The sequence below is a fragment of the Podarcis muralis genome, chromosome 11, assembly GCF_964188315.1.
Source record: "Podarcis muralis chromosome 11, rPodMur119.hap1.1, whole genome shotgun sequence".
Classification (NCBI taxonomy): Eukaryota; Metazoa; Chordata; class Lepidosauria; order Squamata; family Lacertidae; genus Podarcis; species Podarcis muralis.
In genome coordinates, this window is record NC_135665.1 from 30,237,254 (window position 1) to 30,253,706 (window position 16,453).

The 16,453-nt window shown below is 40.9% G+C and overlaps 1 protein-coding gene across 3 annotated transcripts in view; it reads right to left on the reverse strand.

The window, feature by feature from the left end:
- Positions 1 to 1,165: 1,165 nt before the first annotated feature.
- FAM81B (family with sequence similarity 81 member B) overlaps positions 1,166 to 16,453 on the reverse strand; it is a 29,929-nt gene continuing 14,641 nt past the window's right edge. For all 3 annotated transcript variants that reach the window (XM_077936210.1, XM_077936209.1, XM_028748021.2), the window contains 6 exons: positions 15,291 to 15,409; positions 11,411 to 11,540; positions 7,956 to 8,062; positions 6,281 to 6,416; positions 3,060 to 3,255; positions 1,166 to 1,537 (listed from right to left, as the gene is read on the reverse strand). In XM_077936210.1, the coding sequence (XP_077792336.1) occupies positions 1,404 to 1,537; positions 3,060 to 3,255; positions 6,281 to 6,416; positions 7,956 to 8,062; positions 11,411 to 11,540; positions 15,291 to 15,409 (822 nt within the window). In that variant the 3' untranslated portion in view covers positions 1,166 to 1,403. The remainder of the gene's footprint in view (positions 1,538 to 3,059; positions 3,256 to 6,280; positions 6,417 to 7,955; positions 8,063 to 11,410; positions 11,541 to 15,290; positions 15,410 to 16,453) is intronic.

The following is a 16,453-nucleotide window of genomic DNA, read 5'->3' on the forward strand; positions in this document are numbered from 1 at the left end:
AAGACAGTGACTGATACAGAAGAGCTATCTACAGTGCAGTCATGTTTTGTATCTGCTTGGCACTATATTTTCCTTTAAGCAGAACTGTAGCTCAGACACTGCAGAGGGTATCGGGATCTGAAAGAGCAGTGGTGCTTGGAATTTAGTCCTCCCAGGAGCCACCAATCTGTCAGTCCTCAGGCACCGCAGAGCACATGATGACACTGAGGAGGAAGGGGGCACCTTGACACTCTTGGCTACCACTGCTGTCCTGTATGAAGATAAGGAAATAAAAGGGCCAGCATAGTTCTTGGGAAACTAGTGGGGAAAGGGACATTCATTTCCCAAGCCTTTTGAATAGCCCAGGAAATAAGCAGTTTACTTTTTTTGGAAACAAAATTGGTGCACTTCCAGGTTGTTACCCATTGCAAAATAAATGAACAGCAATTTTTCGAGGTTAAGAAAATGGTGATGAATTGTATTTGCGATCTCTTAATGCGAGAGAAAGTACAGAAAGTTGGTCAAGGAACAGTAATGAGTTGCACAGCCTTCTTCATTCCAGCTTTGCAACCTTTCAGAATGCTTTTCATCCATTATGCCATGCTACCTTTGAGAGAGGTCCAACATTATGCCAATGGATACAACAGGACTTTCCCTTTCTCTCCTCCCAACCTGCACCCCACATCTACTCCACAGATCCCCCAACCCTCCAAAGTATATTTTAGGGGTGTGAGGGGAGGGCAAGAATGAGCCATTCCCTTATACAAGTAGTCATCCTTAGTCACATACCTGGATATCACTTAGATATCACTTTCTGCCTTTTTCCTATCCTAATTCTCTGTGCCAAAATAGAAACAGCAATAAAAAAACAAATCTGTAGGTAAAACGCTATGTAGGTAAGAATAATCATTTGAATTTTCAAGACTTATTACTGAAGGCATGAACTTACGGCATCTTCATAAAATTAGGTGGGTTTGAGGGGCAAATTATATGTAGGTGTCTGTTTATATGAATAGCACCTGTACCTGATTTTAAAAAATACACTGCAAAGATTTAGTAGGCCTGTTTATAATTTCTGTCTGAGGCTAGAAAACAGGCTTTTATGGCTTTGAGAATTTCAGAATGTAACAATTACTGGTTTAATAATCAATTACCAAAGTAGACCAAGCAATTGCTTATACAACAATTACTGACAGCCCGTATATTTTATTTTTTTCCAAAATATAAATTCTAATGTAGGAATATGATTCAGATTGATTTGACTTAAATCTATTATAGACATTGCAACATTAATATACAATACTAATCTCCTAGGGAGACATAAGAAAACAAGCTTGATATAGTAGAATTCTTGAGCTTATTTTTTGCAATCTCTTACACACTTTCCCAAGATGGACTAAATGCAAATGTTTTAAGAAGTGGGATCAGTCTTCTTGAATTTCAGTTATCTTCCGCCGTATCTTTTTCATGTCTTGCTTGAACTTTTCTTCTTCGAGTTTAAGCTTTGCTGTCTGTATTTGTTTAAGTGCGTTGAGTGAGTCACGGATTGACTGAAATCCTGGTAAATAGCAGGCATGGTTAGGGTGACAAAAACTCGTTTTAATAACACTTTTTTCTTTTTATAAAAGCTACTGAACAACCCTTTACCTACCTACTACCTGTGCTAAAGTTTGCTGAATTAAATCAGTTTTTTCTCTTCCCATGAAAGTGCAATAATAATTACTTTCAAACTCTTTTCTGGAGGATATCACCCTACTTAATTTTTCTTAGGTGCTATGAGCAAAATTGCAAATTTAGGGGAAGGAGTAGCCAATATGGTTCCCCACCTCAGATGTTTCAGATTCCCTTGGGAGGTTGTGGACTCTCCTTCATTGGAGTTTTAAAAGCAGCAGTTGGATGGTCATCTGTCATGGATGCTTCAGTTGAGATTCTTGCATTTCAGGGGGTTGGACTAGATAACCCTCCCTCCCAACTCTACAATTCTTTGAACTCCCATCAGCCCAGGCCAGCATAGCCAATAGCCAGGAATCATTGGGGGGGGGGGGGTGGAGTCCAAAGCATCTGGAAGGCAGCATGCCAAATACTGCTGTGTTATGTGATACCACACTTTGGAAAACCCCAAACTTTGAGAGAAGGCTTTTTGTGGGGTGTCAGGAGCTGTTCATTGAATAGGAGAGCCCTGGCCGCCATGGCAGGGTTGTATCACCTGATGTGTGTCAGGGTTGGCCCCCAGTCAGATTTAAGTCCCACCATACTTACCAACCAGCAGTTGGGCTGCTTGATTCTGGATACATGCCCAATGCCTTGGCCAAAACCTACTTACATCTGTAATCAATAAAGTTGTGGCCTAGTTCAACCCAGTACCAAGGCCCTGGGTCTTATTTATGGTTGGCCCCTCACTGGGTCACAGGCATCATGTGCCTGAGTATGCAAACATGGCATCTTACTAGGATGGAACCCAGGGAATTTGCTGTGGGCTTGTTGGTTTTCCTCCATTAACCAGAGGTGAGTTCATCTGATAAGATTTGGTTCTTGAAGTTGTTCCCCAAACGAGCAGGCTCGTAATTACAGGAGAACTCTTGTAACCCTTCCTGGTTATTCACAGGAATGCATTTTTGTGGGCAACCAAGGCTGCTGCTGCTGCTGCTGCTACAACAGCCCAATGGCCAATGTGCTCACAGCCATCATGAGATTGTTACTGGAAATAATGATCCACCCACAGATAAGGTCATTTACTACTTGCTTTGTCTCACAGTAAATGTGACGTCTAAAATGCACCTTATAGCCAATGGGTACCCCCTGACTGGTAAGTGTGACTTGGGGGGAAAGGACCAGAAATAGTTAGCAGATTTATGTTTCGTTATTGTGGATTTCAGTTATTGTCAGAACAATATGCAGTGGCTTGATTTTGACATTACTGACAGAAACATCCTTCACCGAGCTATGAGGGCGTTATGAACAGCACACAGAAATACAAAATTTCTGGTGTAGTTTGGTAAGTACACCTGATTGGAGTATAAGGCGAGGACTTAATAGGTTTCTCTATGCATTGCCTTAAAGAAACCCACCAAAAATCTTACCTGATCTATATTCACTTTGGATTTCCTCCAGCTCATGCCACATCAGTTTTTCAAATCTAGCAATCCTTGCATGAAGCTTATTTTGGTCATTTTTCACTTGGTTCAGCTCTGCGTTAAATTGCTCTGTTTTATCAGTGCTTTCTATTCTTTTGCAGAGGAAATAATAACTATCATCCGTTTTCTTTTCCACTGTGTCCTTTTAAAATAAAGATTTATGATAAATCAATATAATTATAGAATTTGGAACCGTTTTTACTGCCTCCCACAAAACTGCATCTGAGTTACCTATTCTTTCCCATAAAGACTATTTATAAATATTTTAAATTTTACAGGATTATGTTTGGGGTGTTAGGGGAAGGAATAGTACCTCTGGTGGGGGGGACACTGTGCTCATTCTGCGGTAGCTTATCCACTTTCAGTTTCCACCCTGCACTCGGCTCTCACCTGTGCCTCCTAGAAGCTATCAGCATGAGACAGCAGCCACATCCCAGGAATGGCTTCGACTGGTTGGCTAAACCAGGTGAGGGCAGCCGATAGCTCTTAAACCCTTGGTGAGTTAGGGGCTTCCCTTACATGCAAAGACAGACTCTGGTGGGATTGAGGAGATGAGACCAATATTGGGTCCAACAGTCAAGAAGGCAGTTTCTGCATGTGCTGTAGAGGGAAGTAAGGGGCAGATGGGATTCATCAACCTGGGAAGGTAGCCCATCTAGGACAGGCATAGGCAAACTCCGGCCCTCCAAATGTTTTTGGGACTACAATTCCCATCATCCCTGACCACTGGTCCTGTTAGCTAGGGATCATGGGAGTTGTAGTCCCAAAACATCTGGAGGGCCAAGTTTGCCTATGCCTGATCTAGAAGAAGGAAAACCTTGACCCTAAACATCTGCTTTGTAGGATATCTTTGGGAGAAGAAAAGGCTAAGGAGTGAATGCAGTCGCTAAGGCGGTTGAATGGCCCCTTGTACGCCTCCTCCTGGCAACACCTGCAGCCAAGCCTGTGCCAAATATATCACACTGCTTTCCTTTGGGCCACATCAGTGAGACTGGTCTTCTTGTCTGGGCAGCCCAGGACCTCCATACACACTGCCCAGGCATGCATTCCGGGGAGGGCACTTCAGTGTTGCTAATGCAGCAGTTTGACTTCACCCCACTACCCAGAGGCGCACTCTGTTGTCTCAAGACAGATGGATGCCAGTAGAGTTCTATCCAACATTATGGCAATAGAATTCTATTCAATATCAGTCCTACTTAGATAAGCTGTAAGCCGCCCAGAGTGGCTGGGGCAACCCAGCCAGGTGGACAGGGTATAAATAAAAAAATTATTAGAGTAGATCCATTTAAGTGAATGGATGTAAGTTAGCCATGTACATTAATTCCAGTGGGTACTAATGTTGGATACAACACATTGTTATTTCAGTTTTTAATCCTGGTAGAACAGGGTCTGTAGATTTTTTTTTACTGCACAAATTACTTTGATAAATTTTTCAGCTGGCTCAGCTCTGTGTTAGATTGCTGTGGTTTTTTGGTGCTTTTTGTCCTTTTGGTGAGAGGAATCTTCCATTTTATTTCCCTCCATTTCTGTTCCACCAATATGCCTTAGAACAAAACAAATAAACAGATAGGCACCTGCCTCAATTATATGGGGAAGTGTCACTTCCAGGCAGCAGCCAAGAACTTGTGTTGGGCTAAGATGAGACAGGGTGGCATAATAGTTATATAATGCTGTTCTAGGACTGGGGAGGCAGGTCCTTTAATTGCCATTATGCTCCCTGGGACAACCTTGGACCGCTCACTATCCTACAGCCTAACCTACCTCACAGGGCTCTTGTGAAAATAAAATTGACTTGAGGGGAGAAAGGACATGGAAACAATGTATGCCACCTTGAGCCTCTTGCAAGAAAGGTGAGATATAAATGCAAATTAAAAAATTTAAAACTGCATCGTGGAGCATGTTAAGGACACATTTTGAAATAGCAAGCAGCTGTACTTAGACAACGCTCAACCACTTAATGAGCATCTTGCTCATTTATATATTTCTTGTTGCCTTTGCTCAGTTAACAAATAGAAATGTGAATTGTTAATAGTGGTTGCAGCAATCCAAGAAAGTCTTTGAATATCTACTTGGGGCAGCTGAAATGAAAGATCCAGTCATCCTCGCATTGTGGTACTATATCTCCATTATCCTCTCCCATCAGCAATGAAATTAACTATGGCCAAAGGAATGTTCACCCTGTACTTGTTATTATGGCAATAATGATTATTAAGAGAATGAACCTCCCAAAACCTGCCCTGTTAAAGGAAGGAGACAGTTTTTTCCTTGAAAATTCAAAGCAATCCAGCACTTGATATTTTTGAGGTTACCAACATTGACCTTGATGTTTTAATATAGGAAATGTGACATTTTAAACTTGCTATGCAATGTCAATAATTTAGGCTTAGCAGTTACTTAGATTTCAGACTCTTGTATATAAGAACTGGATCTCTCCTGTGATGTGACTTAATGAAATGAATCTTTCCAGCTGCATCCAGAATTTTGTGTGAGACATTTAATTCAGATAAACACTGAGAGCCCTAATCCTGGAACAAGGATTTCCTGAAGCTAAACACTCAACTTAAGTGCTTGCATGGAGCCAGGAACTCTTCTACTGCCAAGAATCTAAACTAATTTAGAATGTCGCTCATTGAAAAGTAGGCACTTTGCCATCCATGGGAGGCTTATTGAAGCCACTGTGTTAAGATTTTGCTTGTGATGCAAAGTATGATACCCATAGTGGAAGGTAATTTTATTTTCTATGATGCATGCTTTCTGTATGTTCCATTTCATAAAAGTAGTATTTTACCACTTGACAGCACTATATTGAGCACAAGGGCTAAAATATTGCCGAATATCAGATCTCTGATAGTAATATTGGACCCCCTTAGATTCCTTTCATGTGCAATTGCTTTGCCTCTGTGCCCATTTTCCCTTCTCAGTTTATCCTAAGAGAACTCTCTCCCAATTTTCTCTTTGCCTGAGTTGTCCCTGCTCTCCCCAGTTCCCATTGCTTAAAGGGGCACTATTCCTCCTATGTGTGCCCTGAAAGTTTGTATTCCTTGTTGGAATCTCAGTTTTTTGTTGGAAAATCCTTAATTACGGTTACTTTCACAAGGTCTAGGTAAGTAAGTCTTCCTGGGGTCACTGTAACATCCATTAGAAGTAATAATTCTAAGGATACTTACCAGTCTTTCTTTCACTGAATAAAGACACTGATTTATGAGAGAGGCCTGCTCTTGCTCAGATCTCCTTAACTCATTTTCTATCCACTTCCTCTGGTTTTGGATTTGATCCTTAAAGTCATTTAAAACACCATTTATCCTAGCATTTAAAGATACCATTAGTGAATATTCATGCAACACAGTACAATAACTATATCCAGTTAAATTTGGAGACCTTCCTATCTCTGTCAAAAAAAACCCCACACTCAACATTTACCTTTTAATGTGGCTGAAACATTACTAAGCTTTATCTCACACAGGCCTTTTTATATTGTCTAATTTTGTGTCTGCTAAATATAACTTTCTCAAGGCAGCCAACTTTCATGTGTGGCAGCATCGATCAATCAAGTAAATATAGTCACCACAGAATCACATTTGAGATATATTTTGAATTCGTTCCATGTACTTCCAAGTTTTGTAAAGTTCTGTATGTGAGATGAAATTCCTGACTTTCTGCTCAAGGGTGTACAGTAGATATCAGCGTAATACTTGGACCCAAGAGTATTCCCAAATAAGAAGCAACTAAAAAAAACAAAAACCTGACACTTGAGCCATTTGATTCCACTCATTTTTCAGTATAATATGTTTGCTTATGAACACAATTTCTGAACTAGAAAACCTAAAGCCTTAAAAAGAAAAAATCCGAACCTAACATCCAGCTATGCAACAGGTGGGTGGGAGTATAAAAGGCCAGAATAATACTGAGAAACAGAACTGGTTGAGAATACGAAATCTCCAAAGCGTAGCCTGAGGATCTGAAACACAGGCCTAGTTAGACCATCCTGAAAGTAAGAGACGAGACGCCTTGATATGAACAACAGTGACAAAGCATGAGCCAGAGATGGGAGTCTCTCTGTGGGAGTGTGTACCTACATCCATAACATCAGCAATAATTGGTGAAGTGACTCAAGGCCATGTTTTACTCATAGCTCTGAACCTATGTGATTTTGTGGTTCATTTTAGCGTGACTCATGTAGTTAAGTTTTGAATTAGTTATATATAGAAAAAGAGTCACAGATAAATTAAGAAATTGGCAGAGAAAACCAGAAGCCCTGTGAAGAGAGACCTTAGTGTGGAGTGAAAAGTTGAAAGGGGTGGGTTGCAAAAAATAAACCTTGAGCCTCATAATCCGTCACCACCCCTCGTAAAAAGACTTTTGGCATTAATGTCTCCAGTAAGCAAAGTTATTGTTACTTTTCTGAATACTTCACCACATTAAAACAACACAAAGCAAAACAAAGAAAACACTTGCACACAAAAAAACTAAACCATCAAGAAGGGGCCTTGGCGGAATTCTTTCTCATGGATGTGCTAGATTTCTATACAAAAAGATTTATAAATGCAAGGAAACAAGGTGCAAACATCTTTGCACATGCATAATCTCTGGGCTATGGTTCATAATAAACGATTACAATAAAGGGGGAAAGTGCAATTCTTCCTTTGCTTTTTGAGGGGCAACAGTATCACTTTGGCAATTTACTCTGCGACCAATATTGTTAGGTTCCTATCGAAGTTTTCTCACCAGTTTGTCAGGATTCCCAAAAGCATGTAAATAAATGGTTCTGTTTTGCTCCCTCAAAAAAATTCCATTGGCCTAAACTAGGTGTGTTAATAAAGTTAAAAAGCTTTCACCACCTACTTGAGATCCAGGAGCTGCAATTCATGATGTTGATTTCCTTGTATTGCCTTCAAATTTGAGTTTTGCTCTGAGTTTGAAGTGTCTATCTTGCCTAAAAGCTGCATTACCTAATAAGAATTCAACAGGGAACACTATAAGGCAGAATTCCAGCACTTACATTAAACACACATTATTGCTGCAGTGAGTGGGAAAAGCCAGAATTTCTGACAGGCCCATTCTTAAAAGCTTTTCTCAGAATTAATTTAACTCAGTAATAAAGGCTTGCCATCAACTGGTACAAAATAATTTAGTATCCGCCAGAATTTCGCTGATTGAATTATGTGTATTGACAACTCTTAAAACCCAGTGAATTCAATGTGGCTTTCAGGAGCAGTTATAACTGACTAAAATGTTAGGGTCATGATAGAGTTGGAGAGTACATAAGGGTGCTTAGATAAGATTGAGGAAAAATCAGTTTTATATTTGGGAAATGTATCCTGAGGTACAACTGCACTACAATTGACCACAGGCCATCAATGAACAAAGCCAGTTTAGTACTCTTGAAGGGACAAAGTGGTATGAGATTTTTAGTGTTAGCTGTTGAAGTTCTGTTTTGTAATCCAGGGAGGGCTGTATCGTGATTATTTCTGGATATGTGGCTAAGCTCTGGACATTTCCCCCTGTCTGTCTCTCTCTGTGTGTGTCTTTTCCTGTTGAGCTTTTATTTGTCAATTTTCCCCTGCTTGATGTCTCTCCATAGGAAAAGACTAACTTTGTTTTTACATTCTTTGGTATTCTGGTATATGTGATTCATGACGTGCATTTATTCTATTTTACTTGGATTGCGGAAGCATCATTTTCTGCCAAGAGGAAGACAGGTTTGAAACATGCCTCTGACCACATTTTTCTGGTGAAATATTTCCACTCGCACCCTCTCAAGAATACCTGTCCTTTGAGAAAGACAGTAAACTGTCAGTAAGGAATACAGGAGATTGGGAAATAAAGTGTGGCTACTATCCTATGAAGAATGAAGGCATTACTGAAGCAAAAGAAAAGACCAGCCACCTAATGCCTGCTAAAGAATAGCTTTGGTTTTTAATAGAGCAGGGCTTAATCTCCAAAACTGAGAATATTATATGAATATTATACAGTATGTAGCAATGTACGTGGGTAGCTTATTTTCTATTATTACTGCAAACATCTGAACATTCATGTTAGATCAGATACCTTCAAAAAGTATGCAGTTTAAAAAGTTCTTGTAATGAAGATACATCAACAGTCTTTATCTTACATACTTGTCAAAAAACGACAGAATTATAGAGTTGAAAGGGACCTAGAGGGTCACTTAGTGCAACCCCCTGGAATGCAGGAATCTCAACTAAAGACAGATGGAACACCCAACCTCTGCTTAAAATCCTCTAGTGAAGGAGACGGATTCCAGGTGTAAGGGGGCTATTGGTAAAGTGCCCTCTATGGACACCCCCCACACACTACTATGTTGGGAGGCCACCATGAACGTGGGTTTACCCGGTAACAGCAGTGAATGGCTAAACCAACTACTATTAATTTCTCACAATTCCCTTGAGTGATACGATTGTTGATGCTTCAGGGCTCTGTGGGAAGATTTTGGCTGTCTATCACTCAGTAAGTTGGGTGGGTGGGTGGCTAGGAATCCAGGGGAGGCACCAGCAGTGGTGGGCCCTGTCTAATGCTGAAGAGTAAGTAACCAAACAAACCCCTGTGTTGCAAAGAGAACGTCAGCCATGTCTAGGCAACACGATGACCATGTACATACGCAATAAACAATCTTTTATAGAATTCCTTCAAACCATAACAAGTCCAAAATGAAATCTTTAGTCTCAAAGTCTCTGAAAATCTTTATTTATTTATTTATTTATTTATTTATTTATTTAGCTGAATACACAAAGATTCACCGCTTGTCTTTCATCATACAAAGTCTGGTACCTCGCTTCATTTAAAGATTATCAGAGACTTTGAGACTAAAGATTTCATTTTGGACTTGTTATGGTTTGAAGGAATTCTATAAAAGATTGTTTATTGTGTATGTACATGGTCATCGTGTTGCCTAGACATTGCTAATGCCTAAGGGTGCCTGGTGCTGACATGTTTTGGGGTTACAGGCCTATATATGTCAAGGTAGAGCTAGCAAGCAATAGCCAATCTCCTTATAGATATGAAAGTGTAATCCACTGTTGTCTATTACTGTAATAAGTCTGCACATGCTCAGTGGCAGAGTTGAGGCTGGCAGCAGTCACCTTTATGGGCAGCTGGCTCATTACCTCAGAACAGTTTGGATGCTGCCCTTTTGCCTCCTTTCTGTAAGGCCCTGAATGCCTAAGAGCAGGTTAGTAGTAAGGTTCCCTTTAAAGTTTTAAAATGAATTACGAATTTCCTCAGCAAGTTCCTTGCTTGTTGATGTTTTGTGTTGCAAAGGGCTGTAAATTTCAGTTCCTGAGTGCCAGCTTGTTTGCAAGAGAGCTGCTGTGGAACTGAAGTGAACAACAAAACGCTCTGTCTTCATCGCTTGCTAGCCGCACCCAGATTTCACATATCTGAGATTTACAGAGAGGCTTTCCAGACAGGCTTATGCAACTTTTCTTTTTTGGTATGATTCTTACATTCTTTTGTTTATCAAATGTCTTTATTAAGTGTCTCTGAAGAGATTCACACATAGGTAAATCAAAACACCAAACAGAAGTATATAAATAAGCTTTTTACATAATTTTAGGACACTTGTGTAAATTGTAGGATTAATAAAACAGAGCACTGTTCTCCCAAAGTTCTTTCTTTCAGCTTGTGTCGCCACAAAACCTTTTCCTAAAGCTTACTCTATATGCTGGGTGGAAGGGCAAATTGCCTCTTCTCTGTGCTCACAAACAGTTTTGTCCTCTTAATATAGACATTCCCAGACTGAGCTTTTGCCCTCAAGCATGAGCCTCAAATGCACAAAACACTAAAAATTGGGCTCCTGTAAGATTAAATCTAAAATTATTTTGGGATTTCAATCTTTTTAAAAAAAAAACAACCCGGAAAAAACTGTGTATTCTTACAACTCCATTCTATTAATGTTAATAATTTTACACACCTTTGTACAGTTTTTAGTTTTCAATACTGAAGAACTACTACCTCTCGCAATATTTAGTATTAACAATCCAATGGATTCTTTTAAACAAACCATAGGTAGCACTAACCGCAGTTTGTCTGTTTAGATGATACAAGCTGTCATTAAACAAAGATGGTAGTAATTGCTTCCAAACTGCTCAAAAGAAGAAGCAAAATGGGAGACCATGTAAGCCAAGGCTTTCTGTAACTCCTTCATGGTACATTAAATTATAGTTCAAACTCAGCCTCTGTCTTTCACTAAGGTCAGTCAGTAGTTTGGAATCAAATGGGGAACTGGGGCAATGTCTGACACGCCTTAAAGATTTGAATAACAAACATTCAGATTCACTCACCTTCAGCTCCAAATTATTAGCATAATTTTCTACAGTAGACTTGATTGCATGAATTTCTTTCTCTTGTTTTGAGATCTCATGCCTGATGATATTTATATCTCCAGAGAGTTTTGCAATGCTGGCATCACATCTGGAAGCAAAGGTAGATGACAGAATGCAAAGTAGTGTTAACAGTCCTCAAAAAATTCCCACAGCCCCATCAATACCTGACACCATCTCTCACCTAGAAGTGCATCGACCCAAACCTTTAACTTTCCTCCATAAGGCAGAATCCATACACCATGCACTTAGCTCTTTGACTCTTACCTAAAGACACCCCCTCCAATCAATTCATTCTATTTGAGGCTGTCTTTGAAGAGTATCTTGAAACTACACTGGTGCAACATGTTAACCAGAGCAGTTGCTGTAACATCTGTTCTGTACAGTAGCATTGGTTTCCATGGTCATGTTATTTTGTTAGGCAACTTCAAGGCTTGCAAATATGGGGGTCATCATTTGTGCTCCCGGGCACAGAACCAAAAGGCTGAGCTTTCTTTTTTAAGATAAAAAACAAGTCTATAGCCCTCTTAGAAAGTTGTGAAGCAAAACATGTAGATACCCTAAGAAATTTCTGTGAAATGAGGCAGCCTGGCTGCTCCTGCCTACTAGTGCTTTTAGCCAATGGGTGAATAATTGCTATGATTGAAAAGTGAGTTGTTTGGATACAAGGAAATAGGAATCCATGGGATCCTAAAGAGAATCCAACACGCCCATCCCTTATTGCACTGTTCCTAGTTTACTCTTATTTCCTAGTCCTTGGCAGCTTCATAGTTTCTCCTTCCGTTTTTCTTAGCAGCAAGGAGGCATTTTTCTGGTGGGTGTGTATTACTCTACAGGAGGGAAAGTACAGTCTTTTATTAAGAATTTATTGTATAATTAACTTACAGCGCAATGCTATACATGTCCACCCAGAAGACAGTCTCTTTGTGTTTAATGGGGCATATTCCCAGGTAAGTGGCTGCAGGATGGCAGCTTAGGTTTTAGTTTGGCACTGGGGGGAAACTGGGTTCTTCTGCCTTGCTGGATCGCAGGGGTGTAGTATGGGGTGGGGTGCCAGAGGGGCTATGGCCCTGAGCATGTATTTTTGAGGGGGCTTGAAGCAGCCGTCCCCATACAGCTGCCTAGCCCAGCACTTCTCTCCTGGGCGTCAGAAGAACCAACACCCACAGCGAGAAGCGTCAGGCTGGGCTGCACTGGGGGCATAAATTTTCCCCATCGCTCATGCTCTAGAAGGGCATATTCCCTGAACATGGAAAAGTAGCTTTCAGATGTGTAGAGGCGGGTCCTAAGCAAGCATAGTAACAGCTTTTGTACTAGAGGTTTTTCAGTATTTCAAATTAGGCTAGCTCAACATTTCTATAAGAGAGCACTAGTAACAAGCAATATGCAAAAAGTGCTCATAATGTGGTATCAATCATTCCCTTGTACTATAGCTTAATCTAAGAGCAATTACTCATTTAAAATTGACTGCTTAAATACAGCTACTAAAGCCAGCCTTTATTGCTGCAATGTCAGGAGGTTGTGCTGAGCCTAGAGATTTGTGCTCGCTCATCTCACTCTCACAAAAAAAGGTGGAATAAATTGGCCTTACTTTAATAAAATAACCCAGGGAACTAACACTAATTATTTAGATCACTACTTGCTCTGTTAATTATATAGGAAAGTGTCACATTTTAAATTGTTTATCCCCTGCAATTCCTAATACGGTGTTTCAGTGCCAACCTTAAGGCCAGAATATAATGCACACTCTGAGACACTATTAAATACGCAGGCCAAGTTCAATAACTACTCCAAAGGGGGTGATCTCATGGCAGATGGAATATCTGTGCAAAAGTATTGAATGGTAATTCAGTTTCATCGACCACACATTTTCCTATGTTGCTTAATATTTGTGTACTTGATCTACACCAATACCATTCCAAGGCCAATAAATAATTTCTTTTGTTTGACTCTTGTGACTAAGGAGTTTGTGAAATCAAGACAGCTTCTGTGATCCATGGATAAAAGCTTGAAAGTGCAATTCCTGTAGTTTCTGTCCAAAAGCCTCTTTCCAATTCCAGTCTATTTAAAACCCAGTAACCACCTGCAAAGCAGCACCATTGTAACTTACCCCATACCCCTGTTTCTAGTTTCAGCTCATGTTAAGAATCCTATTTTTATCAATCATCTCACTGTGTGGCAATATTAATGAGGCAATATTTATACCAAAATTTAACATAGTATTATAAGTTGGGGGTGGAGGAAATAGGCTCTGTGTGAGATCCTTCTGCATCCAGCAAATGTTAAAATATAAGCCAGGCTAGCTTCCTGTGTTGAGGTGATAGCATGGCCATTAAAGGGAACAAAGGAACGGGGCTCTGTGTGAGACAGCAAATGGGTGGGGCCCCTCCCCCAGATCACAGTTAGTTAGAAGATAGTGCCGCTGGAGTAGAGTTTGGCTGTGACGTAACCTAGAAGTAAAGCAGCAAGCTGGAGAGTCAGAGCAATGTTTGATTTCTATTTGAATCCAAGGCTGTAGCTGTGGGAGAACAATATGGTTTTTGGGTGTTCATGTTGTGAACCCTTCCATCATAGGCTCAGGTGGTATATATGTGTAAATAAACCATATATCATGAAGACTCCACAGTCTTCATTGTGTGCCACTTCCAAAAGGAAACATGAGCCCTGGGTAAGATCCTGGAAAGCCTGGAATTTCTCACTGCTCAGAAATTCGGGTGATGTACAACAACATGTACAGAACATTTCCTCCAGCTTTGAACTTAAGAGGCACCAGTTCAGCGTTCTACAAATGGGAGTCTTCAATTATAAAACCAAGGCATAAAACCAATATCACTTCAAAACTACACGATACATTAAATCACTTGTGTCCCCCTCTTAAAAAGAGGCCTACCGTGTTTCAGTACCATGGCAGTGGAATGGGATCTACACTTCCCCCAGATGCTGTGATACTGATCATTGCCACTGCATGCCGAAGCTGCTATTTGCCCCAGGAGAGAAAGTTCTTTTGGGCAAGTAGCAGCTTCCTGTTCAGAGCAAATAGTGCTGAGGGGAGCAATTTTCATCAGGCCCACAGCGCTGGTGAAATATAACTCCCTATGCCACCAGCACCAATTCTGATTTGGATCAGCCTCTATCCACCACCACACAGTTCATAGAGAGAAGGTGACAAACCACACATTTAATGTAACATGTAGTTTTGTTATTGTAATGTGCTTTGTTTAAGGACACTCCGTTTTAGGGTTGGGGTGTTTGTATGGAGAAGGTTCTTTCTTGTGTCGCCACACAATGCATCTGCCCCCACGGTGGAACACAGAGAAAGGCCTCTTCCAAAAATCTGAAGGTGCAGGTATGATGATAAAACTAGTGGTGCTCCTTCAGGTATTTGGGTCCCCAGCCCAGGATGTTGTAAATGGTGCAAATATTGTTGAGGTAAAAGGTAAAGGTAAAGGTACCCCTGCCCGTACGGGCCAGTCTTGACAGACTCTAGGGTTGTGCGCCCATCTCACTCAAGAGGCCGGGGGCCAGCGCTGTCTGGAGACACTTCCGGGTCATGTGGCCAGCGTGACATCGCTGCTCTGGCGAGTCAGAGCCGCACACGGAAACACCGTTTACCTTCCCGCTAGTAAGCGGTCCCTATTTACCTACTTGCACCCAGGGGTGCTTTCAAACTGCTAGGTTGGCAGGCGCTGGGACCGAGCAACGGGAGCGCACCCCGCCACGGGGATTTGAACCGCCAACCTTTCGATCGGCAAGCCCTAGGCGCTGAGGCTTTTACCCACAGCGCCACCTGCGTCCCCCATTGTTGAGGTAGGTTTCCCTTAATAGAGTATGTCAAACTTACCTAGCTACTCTTCCACGTAGATCTCCAACTCCCTGCAAGTGTTTATGGTCTAGACTCTGCATAGCAAAGTTAGTTCCTGATGTTGCATCATCTCTTGATTTTATTTGCCTCTCCAGAACCTATAATTTGAGCAGAATTGCAAAGGACTGTACAAATATGTGTTCAGTTTATTGTTTTATACAAATTATTGTTGTTGCTTTTATTATTATTTATTAAATTTGTATACCACCCATCATCTGAAGATTGCAGGGTGGTGGTTCACAACATAAGAACACGTGTTATACAAATACACAAACTGCTGTTATTACTTAAAATGGGGAGCCTTACATTGGAAGCTAAAGAGCAGCTGAGTGTACTGGTTTACATTTTTAATGGGCTAAGGCAATTCCTTTACCTTAGAGATTATCACATTCCTCAGACCTGGTGGTACCTTTGGTCCCACACTGTCGAAGCTTCCAATATCTGCCTGTCTTTGTGTATACAATTTTCATCCATATTGCCGACATTCAATATAGAATCTTGAGATATGGGGAAGGTTCCTAAGGCCCTAATCACATTATTTATATTTTCCCTGGCAAGTGAACTGGTCTCCAAACCAAACAATCCAATGGATGAATAAACTAGGTCTGACAGCATAGTGGCAGCTGAATAATGAAAGTGTAGAGCAGTTTGTACTGTGGAAATGGGGACTTTGCTGTGGTCCAAATGGAAAGAAGGGAGGCCGTGCATAACCTGAAAGCAGGAAGGCCAAAGCTAGGAGGAAAGTTCCTTGAAACCACACTACATTCCTCACACCCATCTCCCTAAAGGCAAGACATTTGGTCTGGTTCAGATGTAAGGGGAAATCATCATTTCCCACTATATGAATTGGAGTTGTATGCGCACTGAACAAGCCAGGCTCTGAAATTTATCCTGGCTTCTTTTAACAAATCAGCTTTAGACAAACCATTATTTCCATTCTCATGGTGAAAGGGGAGGGGGAGCATGTGAGTACAAGGCTCACCACAATTCATTCAGATATCAGGAAACCATGGCTTCTGTTATGCCTTAATTGGACCATAGTGCGTGCCTCTAGAGCTGCCCAGAAACTTAATTTTAAGAAATATATTGTTGTTAGCTATCAACAGGGAAGGCATGCATAGCCAGGCTGCAGGCTGCCTAAG